We start from the raw sequence: 18247 nt of genomic DNA on the forward strand, positions 1-18247 counted from the left end.
GCACATTAATTTGTCATGTTTTTGTGGCCCCTGTTTTATCAACTTTTTTATTTGGATTTGATGGCCAGGGGTGTACGGGTCAATTTTCGCGCACCTCAACCCCTCTCCTGGTCCGGTCAAATTCAAAAGAAATTATTCTCTCACTTCCTGACCCCAAGAACGAACTCTGGTCAATTGTGTGAATGCAAACCCCCATCCAACCGAACCCTTGGAGCTGTTTTAGCAACTTGTTAACTCCTAGTGGAGTACTTTCTTTTCTTTTCTTTTTCATTTTAGAGACGCCCCACATTGGTAGTAGGTGGGATGGAGTAGTACTAAAGATGCACCTTTTCCTTCTTCCTTTTCGGCTACAATATAATAAAGGTGCAAGGATGGTATGTGGTTTGGCATCGCCAATTTTGACACAATATTGCTTCCCTAGCTAGGGTATGGTAGAGTCGACTTCATGCGGTGGCTTCTTCATAAAACAACTGTTTACCCGTTAAGAAAGATGTTGACTTTTGTGGGGCCCTTAAAATGTGGCTCAATCCTGGCTTATTCATAAAACAATTTTTTGGGTATTTTCTCAAATGATCAAACATTCCAAAATGCTAACCAAAACTCTTGTGTTATTTATGATGGAAATTGAACCATGTTTGATACATAAGCTCATTGATTAGGTGGTTGTAATATTCTACGCCTGTTGGGTTGACAGGTCCTCGTACATCTGCAAAAAAAGAGGGAGCAAGCAATGAGAAAAAGAAACGGGATTTGCTTTATGCTGTGAAGTTAAACATGATACAGGTATACGATCGCACCAGGGATATTAGTATTGACCAGGAGATGGAGAATCTGTAAGCCGGTTTCCACCCTGAGTTGGACATCTTCCTGCATGAGATTTAATGCTGCTGCAACCACACACGAACCATACTCCAGAAACGGTTGAATGATCCTGTTCATGCTAAACCATCTACCTCATATAGCTGCTCTATGGAGGAAATCATCGACCACACTGTTTCTATGCCAGTGGAAAGAAAGAATGGAGAATAACAGAAAACAAAAGGAGGATACCTTGAATTTATGGTACCTGTCACATGCTACATCCCCGGTGGCTCCATGCACATTCCCTGGTTGAATTGGATCCACATAACAATCAATTTCTGGCGACATGAGGTAGCTTTTTGGTATGGTTTTTATCTCGCCAACTATTTATCATCACTTGAAGAATAATTAACGGTGATGGAGCGATACAGAAATCATCACATTATGGATGCAAGTGAGTTATGATGAGAATATAATAACCCCCCAATGACGCAGTAAGGTACCCAATGACGCAGTAAGGTATTGGTGCAAGGATAAGGACCTGAAACAACTGATAACTGAACCACAATTTTTTTTGGTATATCCTGAACCAATTTTTGACAAGCCAGCAGTATAAAGCTACAAGAAAATTATCGTTGCTCCAATTTTAGGCACTCAATCGCTTATGAACTTTAAAACACAAGAAGGAGAGATGAAGAAAGAAAGAGAGTGAAAGGAAATCGGAAAAAAAATTCACATGCTAAAGAAATTAAACAAACTTGTCCGTATTTTATATAATAAAAAAAAAAAAGGAGGGAAGAACAAGAAACTGGCCAGAGTGAGTACAAGTGTCCCAAATGCTCAGAGTCCTTCCACCCTTGAATTTCATGCCCTCAGACTATTTTATACATATATGCACATGGATATAATATAAGACATCAACATTCATCAGATTCTACTAATGGGTTGTTCCGTTTTGCAACTACGAAAAGGAAAAGAATGACACAACGTACACAAGTGATTACTTGTAGAGTAATGCTAGGAATACAACTTCAAAACACAACTGCATTTGGAAGCTTCCGATGCACGTGGGTTCACATACATCGAAGGGGTTGCGGACACAGTTGTGTCCGGAAGTTGTGTTCCTAGACCATTTGTTACTAGTAACATGATAAGCAGGATCAAGAAAAAAGGAAGAAAAAAAAAAAGTAACCTGACAAGCAAAGGTTCCTGAACCGAAGACAAAGTCAGGTGGGAGTGGGAATTCACTTCTGCTAAATGTGTCGGCGCTCAACACTAACAGAGGCACTAAATTCAGCAGGAGAAACAATAGTGCAGAACAGGGTTTTGCTGGCCATGTGTTTCTTCGTCTCTTATATTCTCCTTGGCCTCCATTTAGGGCTTAAGAGTCTGCTCTGTGGCTTGTTGACAGATACTAGCATTTATTTATATGAAGCCAAAAGGGGTGGATATAGCCTCATCTCTTACATGAGAGCAGAATCAAGCACCAGTCAATACGCTGTAATTTAGCGATCAAAAACCACTGCCAATTGGATATTTCAGAAAAGAAAAAAAAAACAATATCGACCAGTAGGAATGTGATTTACTAATCCACTTAAATCTTGGCTCTGGCAGAAAAGGAAATTCACTGAAAACAACTCTCGCTTGATCATAGTAACTGTTCCAAACCAACAGTGATGTTGTAAAAACAGTCGGATAATATCTTTATAATCAGAAAAAAGGTGGGAGTCGTGGGACTGTAGTCAGTTCATAAGAATGAGTATCAAAATTACATTTTTGTCCTTCCCAAGAGAGGTTGGTTCTACATCATCCCACAAATATCACTCTCTTATAACGATAAGGTGAGAAGTTTCATGCCTTTTTTTGGTGGTTTGGATCATTGCCGTGCCCCTTTCACAACGTTTCAAATTCATCTATTATGAAGGAATTCCATAACAGGACAACACAATTTTGATCACTACACAAGGTGCTACTTTTGACTTTCAATCACGATACAGCTACATTGAAAGGAAAGCTAGTTAAAGTGAAATGAAGTGTACTGAGAAACGTTTGTTTTCCATGGGTAACAAAAGAGAAATGAAGGTACTTTGACAAGTAACCGCTTATATTTGCTCATCGTTCCCTAACCAAACCAAACAACAAAATTATTTCGTTTCTCAGGAAATTTGCACAGCGAAAGATCCTAAATTTGAGACTTTCTACACCAAAAACATTCTCTTAAACAATGTTTAGAATTTTCACTCCATAATTTGCATTTTCCAAAGATACAATTTCTGGCTGGATGGCTGACATTTAACATACGTCATTACTGGGAGATACAAATATGGGCTCAGCTGAGCTTGAGTTAAGATTCTTCTATGTCGTGTTCAATGTGTTTTTCAACCTAATAGAGAAGATTATCGAAATGTCAATCGTCTTCCAGTAAAGTTCAACTATGTTTTGGAAGAAGATGATTAATTTGTAAGGTAAGTAGCTGCCTGATTCTCTTTGAGTTATTAGGTTTTGGAGTAGCACTCCGCTAAATGGGTTTTTTTTAGCATATATTTCTATAGATTGTGGCATTATAATCTGTACAGAGAACCAAGGGAATTTGATTTGATGGTTAGTTCCTTCAATACATCTGATTTGTCTTTGCTTGATTCTGTAAGCTTAGGGGGGGAAAAGTCAAGAAAGTTTCTTGTTCTCTTCTCTTCTCAAAAAGAATTTTTCAAAAAATTCCCCCTAAATTCCTCCTACTTCCACTGTTTTTCTCTCTATCTCTCTCCATTTACTATTCTTATTATTTTTCAAAAAACTTTTCAAAATACAATCCAAACACAGCAGATTCTATTAATTCGGATAAAAATTGATAAGAGAGACAGATTGAATCATATGATAAAAATTGAGCTTTCGCATACCTAAACATGTAACATGTGAGGCCAGAATCAACTTGTAGGAGATTGATGCCCGTTTGTGAACGAACATTTAGTGAAATACAATATGTGTGTGTGTGTGTATATATCTATATATATATTTATAAAGAGAGAGAGAGAGAGAGAGAGAGAGAGAGAGAGAGATAAATCTTGGGAGAAATGGGGAAGACGACGGCTGGAGTTCGGTTATCTGAATCGTACTGGCACTCATTAAAAACTCGCATATGACAGGCGCGAGGTTTTTTTTCCAAAATGGCGTCGACCTGAGGCTCGCATTTCAACACAGGAGGTTTCTAAAAAACGACGTCGTGCGTAGTCATTAGGACTTCTTATCTTCATCTTGCGAAGTCCCTTGAAAGTCATGTTAAAATGATTTGAGTCAAATTTTGATCTCATTAGGATTTGTTTCTATTATCGAAACTGTTCATCTTGCAGAGAATTTTAAGAAGATAAACTAAGTTCAAGATCATTTTAATATAACACTTATTGAATTATAATCGCATAAATTTAGTTTGAATTATTTTTTGTAAAAATAGATGTGGCCATACTGAATAAATTACTCTGACGAAGACGACGCCGCTCTTGTTTATTGAGACCTCGCAACCCGAATTCGTCGTCAAATTGTGATCTCATTCGGATTTATCTCCATGATCGAAAGGGTTTATGTTGTAGAGCTTGTCAAGACGATAAACGTTGTTGAAGATCATATTAATCGAACACTGATCAACACATAATCGGCGATCATGTGTGTGAAATTGCTTCTATGAAAATAGACTTGGCCACAGGGTGTGGAACCCATTTTAGCAAAAAATACATTCGACTCCGACGAAGAGAGAGAGAGATAGAGAGAGAGAGAGAGAGAGAATGTGGGTTTTCAGCGCAGAAGGCCTTCTGGATTCTCACTCCATTGTAACAGGTCCGCTAATTTCGATTATTGTATAGCTTTCGATGTTCTTGGCAATAATATTTGCACATGGAAACAAAAAAACACCAACGTAACTGCTGATGATCTCTTCACAGCTATTAATCTGCGACCACCATTGCATGTTTAAATTGAGGCAATTGTCAAGTACTTTGTGTATTACTGTACGAGCTTTTGCGAGCACTGGTTTTTGCTACAGATTTAGGTTCTAATTAGAATCGAAATGATTGCTTTCAGTTTGGACTTGATCCCTTGAAGTTACCTTGTTTTGTGTGGACTTCTAGTTTTCCTTTTACATACGTACTTAATATGAACAAAAAGTTACTCCCTCCGTCCCTTTATTATAGTCCAGTATTTTATTTTGGGCAGTCCCTTAATAAGTGTCCATTTGGTAAAGTTAGTGAGTAAAAGTTGGTACATTGTCTATTTTGTCCCTAAAAGTAGATTCCATTTGAAAAGTTAGTGAGTAAAAAGTGTAATGATGATGGGTAAGAAGGGAAAGTGGAGGAAAAAGTTGATGTGAAAGGTATAATGATGATGTTTTTTTAATAAGTTGGAGTTACGAAGTAGGACATTTAAAAAGGGACGGAGGGAGTACGGAAGAAGCTCGTGGTATATGGAAATTTTAACTACTTGAGACTGGCTAGTGTTCGGCTCAATATTTAAAGCTCATATTTTAGATCGGCTCGTCTCATAAAACAAGCTACGCGTAAACATATTTTTGAAGTTTATTAAGTTTTTAAACCTAAACCAAACTAACTAGGAAACATGAATAATAAACAAACTGAGAAACATGAATAATATCATAGTAACTATGGTAACTTTCTGGTCTCCCAACAAGAAAGTGCAGTCTCCAAGAAACTATCATTGAAAGTTGTCTGAGTTTTACAAGTTTTCTGGTCTCCAAACAAATCTGCAAAAAAGTGCAGTCTTTTTTGTTGCCGTTCCAGATGATAGGAAGGAGATTCTTAGGAGTATTTTGTCTGTTCCTGAAGCTTCTCTCCCAGTTAAGTATCTAGGAGTACCTCTCATATCTACTAGGCTAAGATATGCTGATTGTGTGCGCCTTAAGGAAAAAATGGTGGCTAGATGTCAGCTTCTCTCCATAGGCCAACAAATTGTTGACCTATGGAGGTAGATGTCAGGTTATAAGTTCTGTTCTTACTGGAATTCAGCACTATTGGTATTCCACTTTCATCCTTCCTTAACAACTTCTGAAGGAAATTGAATCTCTTATGAGGGCTTTTTTCTGGAAAGGGGTTGAGTTGAAATCCACTGGAACTAGGATCAGCTGGAGCTCAGTGTGCTTTCCTAAATCTGAAGGGGGTCTTGGGTTTAGGCGTCTCAAAGACTGGAATAGAGCAACAATGATTAGGCATTTGTGGTTGTGGGCCCTGAGTACGAAGGCTGACAACCTCTGGGTTAGATGGATCCATAGCTTTATGATCAAGCAGCATTGTTTATGGTACATGGAAATCCCGGTGGACTGTTCTTGGACTTTTCGTACGATTCTAGGCCTTAGAAATATTGCTTCTACCTTTATTAAACACATTATTGGGAATGGGGCTTCTACTTTTCTTTGGTTGGATCATTGGCACCCTTTAGGACCACTCTTTTCCAGGTTTGGGGAAGGGGTTGTCTACAGTATGGGTAGGTCTCTGTCTGCTAAAGTGAGTTCTATTGTTGTGAATCACAGTTGGAGGTGGCCGAGACCCCGAAATGCTATTAGTCAAGAAATCATGAGGCATGCCCCACAGGATTTGCTTCCCCATCCTGAGGAGGAGGATATAGTAATCTGGACTCTTACTCATAATGGTATTTACTCTGCTAAGTCAGCTTGGGAGGCTTTGAGGACACCTCGGAAGGAAGTTCCCTGGCATAAATTGGTATGGTTTAAGCACCATATCCCTCTTTGGGCTTTGATTCAGTGGCTGGCTTTCCATGGCAAGCTGGCTACAAAAGATAGGCTTATGGTTTGGGGGGTCACTAGGGAAAAGAGCTGTGTTCTATGTGGGGGTGGAGAGGAATCCCATGACCATCTTTTCTTCCACTGTCCCTTTTCTGCAGCTGTTTGGCGCTTGCTTCTGTCAAAATGTGGCATCTATAGAGCTTCTTGGTTTTTGCGGGATGAGATTGTTTGGAGTATCCATTTTTGTAAAGGGCAAAACATCAAATGCACAGTTTTCAAACTGGTTTTTGCAGCTGCCATTTACCATATCTGGAGAGAAAGGAATAATAGGATTTTTTGTTAGAAAGGTGAGGAGTGGCAGGCTGTGGGAGATCAGATTGTTGAAATCATTCGAGCTTGTTTATATGGATGGCATAATGTGGACCCGTCTGAAGCTAACCGAAGATTGTTTGAGGCTTGGAGGGTTCTTCTTTTTGTTCTCAGATCTGTGTAAATCTCTAGTATAGGTTTTGGTTTCTTGGCCCTTTGTTGGGTAGGAACTTTAGTCTTCTCTTGTATAGCCTGCTGGAGTTCAAGGACATTCCCTTGCTCCTTTTTTCCTTTCTTTTGGTTGGTTATAAAATACTTAACTTCCCAAAAAAAAAAAACTATGGTAACATGACCTTTGTTGGGTAGGAACTTTAGTCTTCTCTTGTATAGCCTGCTGGAGTTCAAGGACATTCCCTTGCTCCTTTTTTCCTTTCTTTTGGTTGGTTATAAAATACTTAACTTCCCAAAAAAAAAAAACTATGGTAACATGATATTATCCCAATATTAATATAACAGTGGCCGCCAATGAGTTGGTAATTGATTTGGCAATTATGGTGCGGGTGAAAATCCTCCCTGGCATGGGTGGCGAGTTCAAAACCATTTGCGGTAGTTGTCCTCGTAAACAGGTATCGTGGGTAAGGGTTTAATTTGCGCCTTATCGCGGCTGTGGTGATAGGTACCCACCTCCGAACATTACAGAGCAGTTAGAAACTCCTATAGTCATGCCGAAACGGTCACTTTGCCTGTTGTCCTTTACTAACCGTTTTAGCGTGCAAAAAAAATGTGATGTAGCCACGTTGGGTGAAGTGTGAACCACACAAATCTAGTTTTATCTTGTGTTTGTGTCTTTAATTTCTTCATCTGTGTTTTCATATTGACTAGATCCTATTTTTGGGTTCCTCAGGTCATGATATATCTGTCCTGATGTTCTTGTTTGCCCTTTTTGAGGCTTATTTATCAAGGTGTTCAGTTGGATCAGTTTATGTTAAGTTTTTGCTCATTAGGGAAGGTTTTATTGGTAGGTGAATACAGTTCAGAGAACTCTTGTGGAAGCTTCGGGCTTGATCGGAGAGACCTTTGTTGATCCCACCTTCAATCATCAAGGTAACGCGTCAAAGCAGTAATCAAAAGTTTCAAATGCTCTTGCTTGTTAACAAAGAAACCAAAGGAAACTTTATTTTGCTTTTAAGGCCTGGATTTAGGATTCGCTATAGGTCTCAGGTTTGGAAACTCTCCGAGTGATATCATTCTTATGAGGCCATTTCATACGGAATTTTACCTGTGAACAATGGTGCGCCAGAGATCAGTTAAGATGTGTATAAGCTTGCTTGGGTACCTTGAGTTATCAAAGGAAGAAAGTGCCACAATGCCAGAGTTGTTGTATTTATCATATTTCATGGTTGTCGTAAAGTTGGTTTTTGTAAATACCAAAGGATGCAACGTTATAGGTTGGTTTCTTCATTGCATTATCTGTGATCTTTCTCAAAAGAGTCAAAACATTGTTAGAATAAATGTATTGTTGGTTCCACATTTCATTACAACTGTTTCGGATATGAATATTGTGCATACCGATGCTCTGGACTATCAGTGAAGGAAGCATGGTAATGTGCGCATAAATTGATTTGGGTCTCTAGGCCTGCCCTCTCTGATGCCATTTGGCTTTGATTTGGGGGCATGGTTTTACAACAAAACGTCCTTTTAACTCCTCAGTTCTTGGAGGTTTAGGGGGGCCACTGTTTTAGTGGTATTCTGAGAGCAGCCACTCTATGCATATATTGCCATAGGTTAGGTCTGTCTCCAATCATCTCCCGCCCATACCCTCAATGATTGGGGACTAGATGGGTTATGTTATTATGTTGTTGTTTCGGATATGAATATGTAACTCTTGTTTCCATTCTGAAGGAAAGTTATAGCAGGAAAAGCTAACTAGGGTGGTAAATTCGTATTGTGCTAAAATAACAGGTGATCAGCCATGGAATTTCACAAAGTCTAATGGATGAAGCAATGGTTGCGCTCCAGGAGTTTTTTGAATTGCCTCAAGTGGTCAAGAAAGCGTGTTCACCGCAGACTCCCGCAAAAGATGCATGAATGAGACATAACAATTCGGCAAGCTAGCTAAATCATGATTTTCCTTGCTAAATTTGTTATTGACAGAGGTCGTTGGACAATATTCAGCAGAAGTGAGATAGCTGTTGGAAAATATGCAGCTGATTTGTCAAGGATTGGGACTTGAACTGGGGTACTTAGGAGATGATCAATTCACCGAGTAAGTTCCTGGCAGTTAAACCACTACCTGCTGTAACCAGACCCTAGTGTGACTCTTGGATTGCCTAAACACACAAACAACAAGGGCATGTGCATGTGCATGTGCATGAACTTCAAGTCTTCAATGATGGGGAATGGCTTCTTGTTGAGCCTCTTCTCAATGCATTCGTCCTCAACATGCGTAAGAGGGAGATGCAAGCTTTTTACTGAAGTGATTTGTTTTTCGGCTAAGGGTAAATTGGTCATATTTTTTGATGTACGAATAATTCTAATTCAAACATACTTGGTTTAGAAACCAGACTTAACAAGCTTTTATACCTTGCGAAAATCGGAGTTTAGGAGTGTCTTAGACAAACCTACAAACTTTGACCAATTGTAGAGTTTTAATGCGCCTTAGGCGCATTTCTGTGCACCTTGGGCGCATCCTCGAAAGTTTAAAACCGGCTAAATTTTGCGGTCTTGCCATGGACATTTCCGAACTCTGATTTGCACGTGGTTAAGATTTTCTAGCCTACTTTCTAAGCAATATATATAGTTTGGCTCCAATATTATTTATACACAAAATAGATGACGACTTTACCCTCAACAGGTCTAATAATTCTTGTGATTAAATGAGATCTTATGAATAGTAGTTCTGAGGTACTTAATTAGCACAAAAGGATATACTCTCACATCCTATAAGAACAAAGAAATTAAAAAAAAAAATCATTGGAAATCAAAGAATTGGATGTTAATTAGTATAATGCAATTGACAAATCACATATTGAAAACATTATTTCTAGCAAGGCTAGATTAAATGAAACCAGTTGATCATATTTAGGGAAAGTGCGATATCTTATTCTCTTGCCAATTATAATCCTCATTATTTGGCTCAATTAGAAGCTCCTCCAACAACTTGTTATCCAAATATTCGAGCTCAATCACTTGCTCCCCTCCATTCCTAGTAATGGAAGTAGAACAATTTGGTCCGTGGCTAGTACTGGGGGTGGCATCTGTAGTAGTACTGCAATCGAATTCGTTAGGGAAATTTAAGATGGCTTGGCGACCCCTGATTGCATAAGCAGCCTGGTAGTACGCCCGCGCCGCATCTTCCCCCGTCTCGAACGTCCCCAGCCACAGCCGCGCCCCGTTCCTCTTCGGGTCGCGTACTCCCCCCACGGCCGCTGCCTAATTCCCCTGTACTTGGTCTCTGTCGATCCCCTCCCTTTCTCTCGTGTCTTCGTATTCCCTCCTCGTTCATCACTTCCTTGCATTTCGTTTTCGAAATGTGAAGGTCAAGTTGGACGTAGTAATGTGATTTTTACGTGGTTTATATATAGTTTCTCTGTGCATCCCGTCACGTGTGGTCGTGGAGGATAAATTGTTTGGTAGGTTGGGTCGCATCTGACGTACGGATAGAATTCTATTTCAAGCGTGCCAGGCCAGCCAGACAGGAAGTCTTGTGTAAGAGAGGAAACTTCTCCAAAGCACAGCCAATCTGAGAAATTTTTTGGTGCCGGGTGGATACCACGTAGTGCCTGCTCGGCACATTCAAGCCGTCTATTTCGGTTTTGGACAGCTCGGATTTGGAGAGGGAAAGAGAAGAGAGAGTGGTGGGATGAGAGGAGAGAGAGGGTTTCAATCTGGGCTGTCAAACACACTTTTGGACGGCCAAGATAGACTACTTGGACACCATGTGGGCATGGCCACGTAGTATTCACCCGGTACCAAAAATTTCTCACAGATTCTAGTAGTATATTTCTGGACATTAATTTGTCATGTTTTAAATGCCCCCGAGAATGCTGAATTGCTTTGTTGCCCCTGTTTTAACAACTTTTTTTTTTTTTTTAAATTTGATGGTTAAGAGTGCATGAGTCAGCTTACGCGCACCTCAACTAATCCCCTCTTCGGTCCGGTCAAAGGCAGGACATCTACGTTGGAACTAAGAAATTCACATGAAATTTTTTCTTGCACCCTGACAAGGAAGTCTTGTGAAAGGAAGGAAACATCGCCAAAAGCACAGCCAAGATTCTATATTTCTGCACCATTAATTTGTCATGTTTTTGTTGCCCCTGTTTTAGCAACTTTTTTATTTTTATTTGACGGTCAGAGGTGTACGGATCAACTTACGCGCATCTCAACTAACCCCTCCCCTGGTCCGGTCAAATTCACAAGAAATTATTCTTTTACGGTCTGACCCCAATAACGAACCCTGGTCAAATGTGTGGGTGCAAATCACCATCCAACCGAACCCTTGGAGCTGTTTTAGCAACTTGTTTACTCCTGGTGGAGTACTTTTTCTTCTTTTTTTTGATGGTATGTGTGGTTTGGCATCGCCAATTTTGACATAATATTGCTTCCCTAGCTAGGGTATGGTAGAGTCGACTTCCTGCGGTGGCTTATTCATAAAACAAATGTTTACCCGTTAAGAAAGATGTTGACTTTTGTGGGGGCCCTAAAATGTGCATGGCTCAATCCTGACTCAACTGTACCATGAGTAATACCTTGGGCTCCTCTGCATTCAAGCTTTGTTTGGCCAAAAATCATCCATTCGGTTTGGGTTTTGAGTGAGGTTTTTAAAAATAATGAGCGTAGAGTAGAGAGATAGATAAAGAAAATTTAGTGAGGACCGTGCACAGAAATTTTGAGACCCCCAAATGAACAAGCCCAGAAACCCAACTGCATCACAATTTTATTCCAGCCTCGTGAAAATTATGAAAAATTGAATTTTCAATCGAAGGAGAATCATATTGAACTGAACCTCCTTGTGTTATATTGCAAAAGAGTCTCTAGTTGAAATTTGTTGGCATCGTTCTAAATACACGGAGTCGGAGAATTGTTTGTGTATTTTTTATTTTGTAAGTGGAATTCTAATAACGAGCAATAATATTCTAATTTTCGTGTTACTATGCCGCCTACTCAAGTACTCCACATGAAAGGGAAAAAATTTTGTAATGCAACTATGCGAGGCTGTGCTCATTTTTTTATTTTCCGATCTTTTAATTTAAAGGGCCTAAAATTAAAAAAATTCCTTTTATTGGGCCCAGGCCTTAAAGGTGGATAGATATTCAAATGAGTCCACTTCCATTTCCACCCCAGCTCCGTCCAACTTGATGTAGGCCAGACTATATGGTAAGCCCATTGTTTTTGGTAGACAAGCCCGTACATTATTGTTTGTTTGAAGATACTAATTGTATAGGGATTGCAATAACTAACCATGTGGAATTACCCTCTTGTCCTCCTTCAAAGCAATAACTAACCATGTTTGTATAGGTTGGAGAGAGAGAGAGAGAGAGTCTGGCATGTTGGACTATGAAACCCAAATATCCCCCTGGACTACTTTTCTTTTCTAGATTCAACTATCTTCTTCTTCTATTCTTTTCCCTGGCGCAGCTGGGCCATCCTGGACTTGAACCAGAGACCTCGCCCGTGAAATAAATCATCGCGGCGAGATTTCCAAAAAGTTTCTATTCGTAGACGAGGGGCATTTATAACACGACCCAGATAGGCCTCACTCACGGGTATCTGAGGCCTTATTCTATTGTAACTTTGATAAACTGAAAGTGATCAAGAGAGACACAAATTATTTAGTTCAGGTTTTTCTGGTAAAAAAGGAGAACTAATTGGATTGTTGCGAGTGGAACGAATGGCCGTTTTGATCCTTTGGAACAACTTGATGAATTTAGTAGATCCTTTTAGGACCCATATATTTTATTTATGGATCACCATTCGGATTTTGTTTGTATTTCAAAAAACGAAAGCGTAGTTTTCGCCGAACGGCAAAGTAGTTCCGTCGGGACTGACAGGGCTCGAACCTGCAGCTTCCGCCTTGACAGGGCGGTGCTCGAAGGCCCTGAAAGGGTCACTAATAAGATACCGCATTTAAAAGCCCATAAATTATGCAATTTAGACAAAAATGGGCACGATAATATCAGATTGGGGAGGAAGATTAGAATTAGCGATTGATGCCCAATGCCTTGGCTAATCCTCACATTTAGGGAGAGTAACATTCTAGTCAGGCTTAGGGCTGCAAACTAGCTTTGCAGCCGAGCTGATCTTTGTCGAGTTTGAGCTCGGCTTAAGCCTTAACAAGCCGAGCTTAATTATTTACTAAATGAGCCTCTTTAATCGAGCCAAACCTCTCTTAACGAATCGAGCTTTTGTCAAACGAGCAGAAAACTCGAGCTTGAGGTCGGCTCGTTTGTTAAAGGGGTCGAGCCAAGCCAAGCGTCAACGAGCCAAGTTGAGCTGAGCTCATAAGCTGCTCAGTTCATTTGCAACTCAGGCTACTATTCTGGCTTTCCATAATTGTAATCAGAAACGGAACCAGAATTTTTCTTAGGGGAGGCGAATATACACAATCAAAAATATTTTTTTGATGATAAAAAAAATTTCAATGTAAAAGTAGGGTTTTTAAAAAAAAAATTGTAAGTGGGACGACAACCCCTACTAACCCCTCTAACTCCATCCTTGATTGTAATCAACCACGTACTGAACTAATGAACCTACACGATTCGTAGTCCAATCGCCCTTCCTACACCAGTTATCTAACATGGCTTAACAACAAATAAAGAGTGGAAATCTGCCCATGTTGAATAATGATTGGTGATTTTTTTTTTTTTTTTTCTGATTCTCTTCTTTGATGTCTCATGTGTGGGATTTCTTCCCGTTTGTGGGACTTCTATCACCCATGTGTTGGTATTTTTAGTTATTCTCTACAGTGCTCCGTCTGTTTGGAGCGAAAGGTTTAGTTGGAGCTAGGTGTAGTCTTTAGACTAGTCCCATCCTGTTTGGTTTCTTGATCCCTTGTTTAGGGATAGAGATTCCTCTTGGGGTCTGTTTGGATGGGGGCTACCAAAGGAGTATTGTAATACCCCCTCCTAAGACCGTGGCCCATGGTTAAGCCATGGTTTGGGAACACATTTGGCCGGGATATTAGCTAAGCCTCGAATTGTTTTGAACCCCCTAATACCCCCTGCGGAAGGATCATTTATGGGGAGGTTTTGGGGTGTTATTACATAATACCCCATCTCTCTTCCATTTCAACTATAAAACAACTTTATTTCCCTATTTTATCCATCATCCAAACCAAGTGCTATTTAATCTCTCATCCTATCAATGTGAGCCCACACTTCTTACACAATACCTCATACTATCTTATCCCGGCGGAAGGCAAAAAAAGGGAAGATACGAAGTTACTCCCATTGTTCCAAAAGAGGAAAAAAAGAAAAGAAAAGAAAAATGATCTTCCGGGCAGGTTCCAAAAGCGTAATGAAATTACAACCAGTCATGTTGCGTGACACATCGGCAATTACCAAAACCTGATTTTACTGGCCCCACGTACACAAATGACCACAAATTCCAATTATCATGCGTGGATCAATGGGGGGTTCAACAGCTTAATTAAGACAGCTTTCTATAAAAAAAGAATTCCATTCCAATTTCTCATTTCAACTCTCATCTTGACTTTCGCATCCCACCACTTTCCAACATTTCTTGAATCTCAACCACTCCAACGGACCAGTGTTGCATACAAACACTCACTCGACACATTCTAGTTTACGAAAATTAATTTAATCGGGCGCTGCTGGAATGAACTCCACGTACGTAAATATCTTAACGTTCTTCATTACTATCGCATATTTGTGTGAGGCGGCCCATCACCACGTATACGAACTCGTTGTTTTTCCATTACCCATTAATGGCCGATACAGAATGATTTGGCTATTCTTGAAATTTGGACAAAACATAAATGATACATCATAGAGGCCATTTTGGTTTTGATTTCTTAGAGTAGAGCAATATCCTGGTTACTTCTACTATCTTGTTAGGAGCATTAAGGAGCAAATATCCGAGTGTTCTTCTGTTGGTGGTATGATGACTAATTTACCATCCATTTCTGGTTGTATTAAGGAACACAATAAATTTTACTAGTATGACCCTGTTTTCCAAATTACTCCTGTGTTAAGCCGAGAATCAGATAGATGTGATTATTGAAAGATGCATGCACTTGATTTCTCAGAGGTAAATTAACAAATCAAGTAGTTATTAGTGGAACGTGACTATTTTTTTTTTAAAAAAATAGTAGAAGTTTCATTGCCAATCATACGAAATAATCGAATACATAAAACAAAATAAAAAAAAAACTGTCATCTCTCCCAAAAGAGTCAATAACGAAACAGGAGGTCTGGTTTCCCAAGTTCTAATGCTAGAACCTCACAATCCCGATCTTGCAAACGGACACTTGATGCACTCCAGTAAACCAAAAGCCACCACCGGATTTGGGCAAACCAGAATCTGGGGTAGAGGTAACCGGACTAGAGAAAACCCAGCCGAGGGAAAACGCGCATGATCTGATAAGCTTTAGCCATAATAAACATGCATGATCTGTAATTAGGCTAACTTTGACCTAAGTAGGATAGGATAGGATTAGTGGATTACATGCAATTTGGAGTTGGATCACCCCTAACAATCCGGCCCTTTGTCTTGTGTGCAACAGTTCCAAACACCGAACTATGAAAAAGAGGTAACATATGGGCCCGTTACTTGATCCCACTCCTTATTCCCGCCTCTCTTATCCTACGTACACTCAAACATGCCCTAAACGGATTCTTCCTAGGAATCCATAAAAACCACGTTTTGCCCTTGCAACATGTGCTGGTGGTATGATTTCAAAGAAGCCATAAATGGGTTCATGCGCCATTGCTAAAATGGTTCACAATCAACGGCCCCATTAATTAAAGACGTCAATTTAATCATACATTCACCGCATGAACCCCACTTAAAAAATACTAAAAAACAGTAGGCAATGGGAGTAATTCGATCCTAACCCAAATAATAGCGATTATAATATAAAATCTCTACGCACCAAAGAGGGGTCGGTTTAGTGGTGGCCGAAATTTGGATTTGATTGTACAAGGTCCGGGTTCGAGTTTTTGTATTTTTTTATTGGGGCTAAACATGCTCCCAACACCGCCGTGACAATGTAATTCCTAATTTGCACGTTGTGAAACCTTAGCTTCGATCGCGACGTAAGTGCGGTGGAATCTCCTATATATATACAAGTGGTGTGATGTGACGGGCAATGCTCCTTGACGAAGGTGACAAAATAGCACTTCTAATATCTCTTGGCAAAAGTAACGAAAGTGCATGTCGGGTGCTTCACTCTAGCTAATTTCTTGACTCTTGAGTATAGGTAATTCTCGTCCCACATGTATTTGAAAATTAGCCGATCCAAATCTTCGGCAATCAACTTTAAAGAGAATGATTGCGGGTCTTGCTCAAGTTGGTTATGGGTCTTGCTCCACCCACTTTCACGAGTGTGACTGATGGGGTTGGTTCTGGCGTCTGATTTCACTTGGCTTTTCTTTGTTTTTGTTTTGTCGTAGTATTTTGTTTCATTGCACTTTATTTTCGTATTAATATAACTAGGTTGATTTTGTTCGTCAAAAGAAAATAAACTTTAAAGAGAATGATGAGTACGAAAAGAAATATTGGTCCAGGGATGAGGTTAATACCCAAGACCCAACTCAAGTTCTAAAATTCCCTATATCAAAACTCTCATGTCAGCTTAGTTACCGGGAAATTAAGGGTTTTTTTTTTTTGTCAACGAACTGGGAAATTTAGTTAGAAAGTTAGGAAAAATGAGTTGAACGAAAGGAAAACGAAAGTTATTTTTCCGTATGCGTTCATTTGTTACTAGAATCTTGCAGGAAAGTTGAATTATGGTATAGTTGGATTGCAAATGAAATTAGTTGAAGAGAATTTTTGTTTGACCAAAAAAAAAAAAAAAATTAGTTGAAGAATAAGATTCTTAGCAAAATTTTGTGTTTTTTGCGGGATAAGATTTGAGGAAAAACAAATTTTACTAAGAAAGTTATGGATAAGTTCTCACAACTTTCATGGTAAGTGAACAACAAACAATATACAGGAAACACAAGGTGAGTACCCTGAAGTAAATGAGGCGCCGTGACTAATGTGACCGCGCTAGTTCTCCCGGATGTTTGGGTTTCGCAGTCGGGTCCATTTAGTAGTTTGGCTGTGGGATTATTCCTCCGTTAACCAAAAAAATAAATAAATAAAAACACAGAAAACACATACTTGTCCATCATTTTTTCTCCTTTCTTGACATCTGTGCGGGCCCTGCCAAGTCTTTCTTTTCTTTTCATTTTTTGCTCGAAGGGACAAAAAAGAGATCCTAAAATCATAGTACTAGGGATGTATTTTTTTTTTTAATGCTACATATCATTTCATTTCATTCATTTTGTTCAGGTACAAGCACAATGCTTCGTTTATTGGGGCATGACATCTACATTTATGGGTTTTCATTCTCAATTGGTACGTTCATTGAATTCTTGTAAAAGGAATTAGAATCACATTTTTCATGTTTATGGGTTTTCATTCTCAGTTGGTACGTTCATTGAATTGTTGTAAAAGGAATTAGAATCACATTTTTCATGAATCGCGCAATTAGAATTACATTTTAACGGCGAAGAGAAACTTTCCATCCATGAGAATTTGCTGCAGAATTGAATACAGTTTGACATGATTTCAAAATGCATTAATCTTGTAATAAAAAAAAAAAGTGTGCAACACTGGATTGCAACTCATTTAATACATTCATCGGAAGCTAAACGCTTTTAAAAATAATATCAAACGGTATCAGATAAACGTGATTTTTGACGTGGCCAGTGTTCTCAACAAACTTTAAAAAGTGAACAATTCGGATCATTGTTATGGATCCAGAAAAAGGCCCACAAATTATCAAAACTGTACAGCGGACTGGATGGAAAGAACCAGACCAGAGCCGAGTCCTTGGAGATGATAATACGTTACACAATGGAAAAGGGGCCAATTAAGGAAGTTCATTACTCATTAATTAGCCCCAAAGGAGCACTGAATAAAATTTCCCAAATTCTGACGTCAGCAACCCACTCTTTTTTATTTTGGACGTACCTCGCCGCCGTGCGTCATTTTGAATCCACGTCCCGGTACGAGAGAAACATTAAACTGTCCGAAAAAAAGGTGTTGCGCTCCAATAGGTCTAACATTATAATACGGCCCTCTTGCGGCAAAAAAAATCCAAAAAATCTCTCTACCTTTCGCTTTCTTTAATTTCATTTATCAACCACGCTTTGTTATCTCTTGACA

At 39.4% G+C, this 18247-nt stretch overlaps 1 protein-coding gene, 1 long non-coding RNA gene and 1 other non-coding gene across 3 annotated transcripts; 2 read left to right on the forward strand and 1 right to left on the reverse strand.

Annotated features, from left to right (window-relative positions):
- Window positions 1-4341: 4341 nt before the first annotated feature.
- Window positions 4342-9446, forward strand: LOC131313058 (uncharacterized). Its single transcript, XR_009196060.1, has 3 exons — window positions 4342-4629; window positions 7876-7957; window positions 8816-9446. It is a non-coding gene; the product is annotated as an uncharacterized LOC131313058 (long non-coding RNA).
- LOC131315452 (small nucleolar RNA snoR100) lies at window positions 8439-8546 on the forward strand. The gene has a single exon (XR_009196780.1). It is a non-coding gene; the product is annotated as a small nucleolar RNA snoR100 (small nucleolar RNA).
- A 488-nt stretch (window positions 9447-9934) lies between the features above and the next one.
- LOC131313192 (ethylene-responsive transcription factor 14-like) lies at window positions 9935-10371 on the reverse strand. The gene is made up of 2 exons (XM_058341359.1): window positions 10194-10371; window positions 9935-10110 (listed from the first exon to the last, which is right to left on the reverse strand). The coding sequence occupies exons 1-2, from the start codon at window positions 10369-10371 to the stop codon at window positions 9935-9937; spliced, it is 354 nt and encodes a 117-aa protein (XP_058197342.1).
- Window positions 10372-18247: the final 7876 nt, after the last annotated feature.

Source organism: Rhododendron vialii, chromosome 13a (assembly GCF_030253575.1).
Source record: "Rhododendron vialii isolate Sample 1 chromosome 13a, ASM3025357v1".
NCBI classification, from domain to species: Eukaryota; Viridiplantae; Streptophyta; class Magnoliopsida; order Ericales; family Ericaceae; genus Rhododendron; species Rhododendron vialii.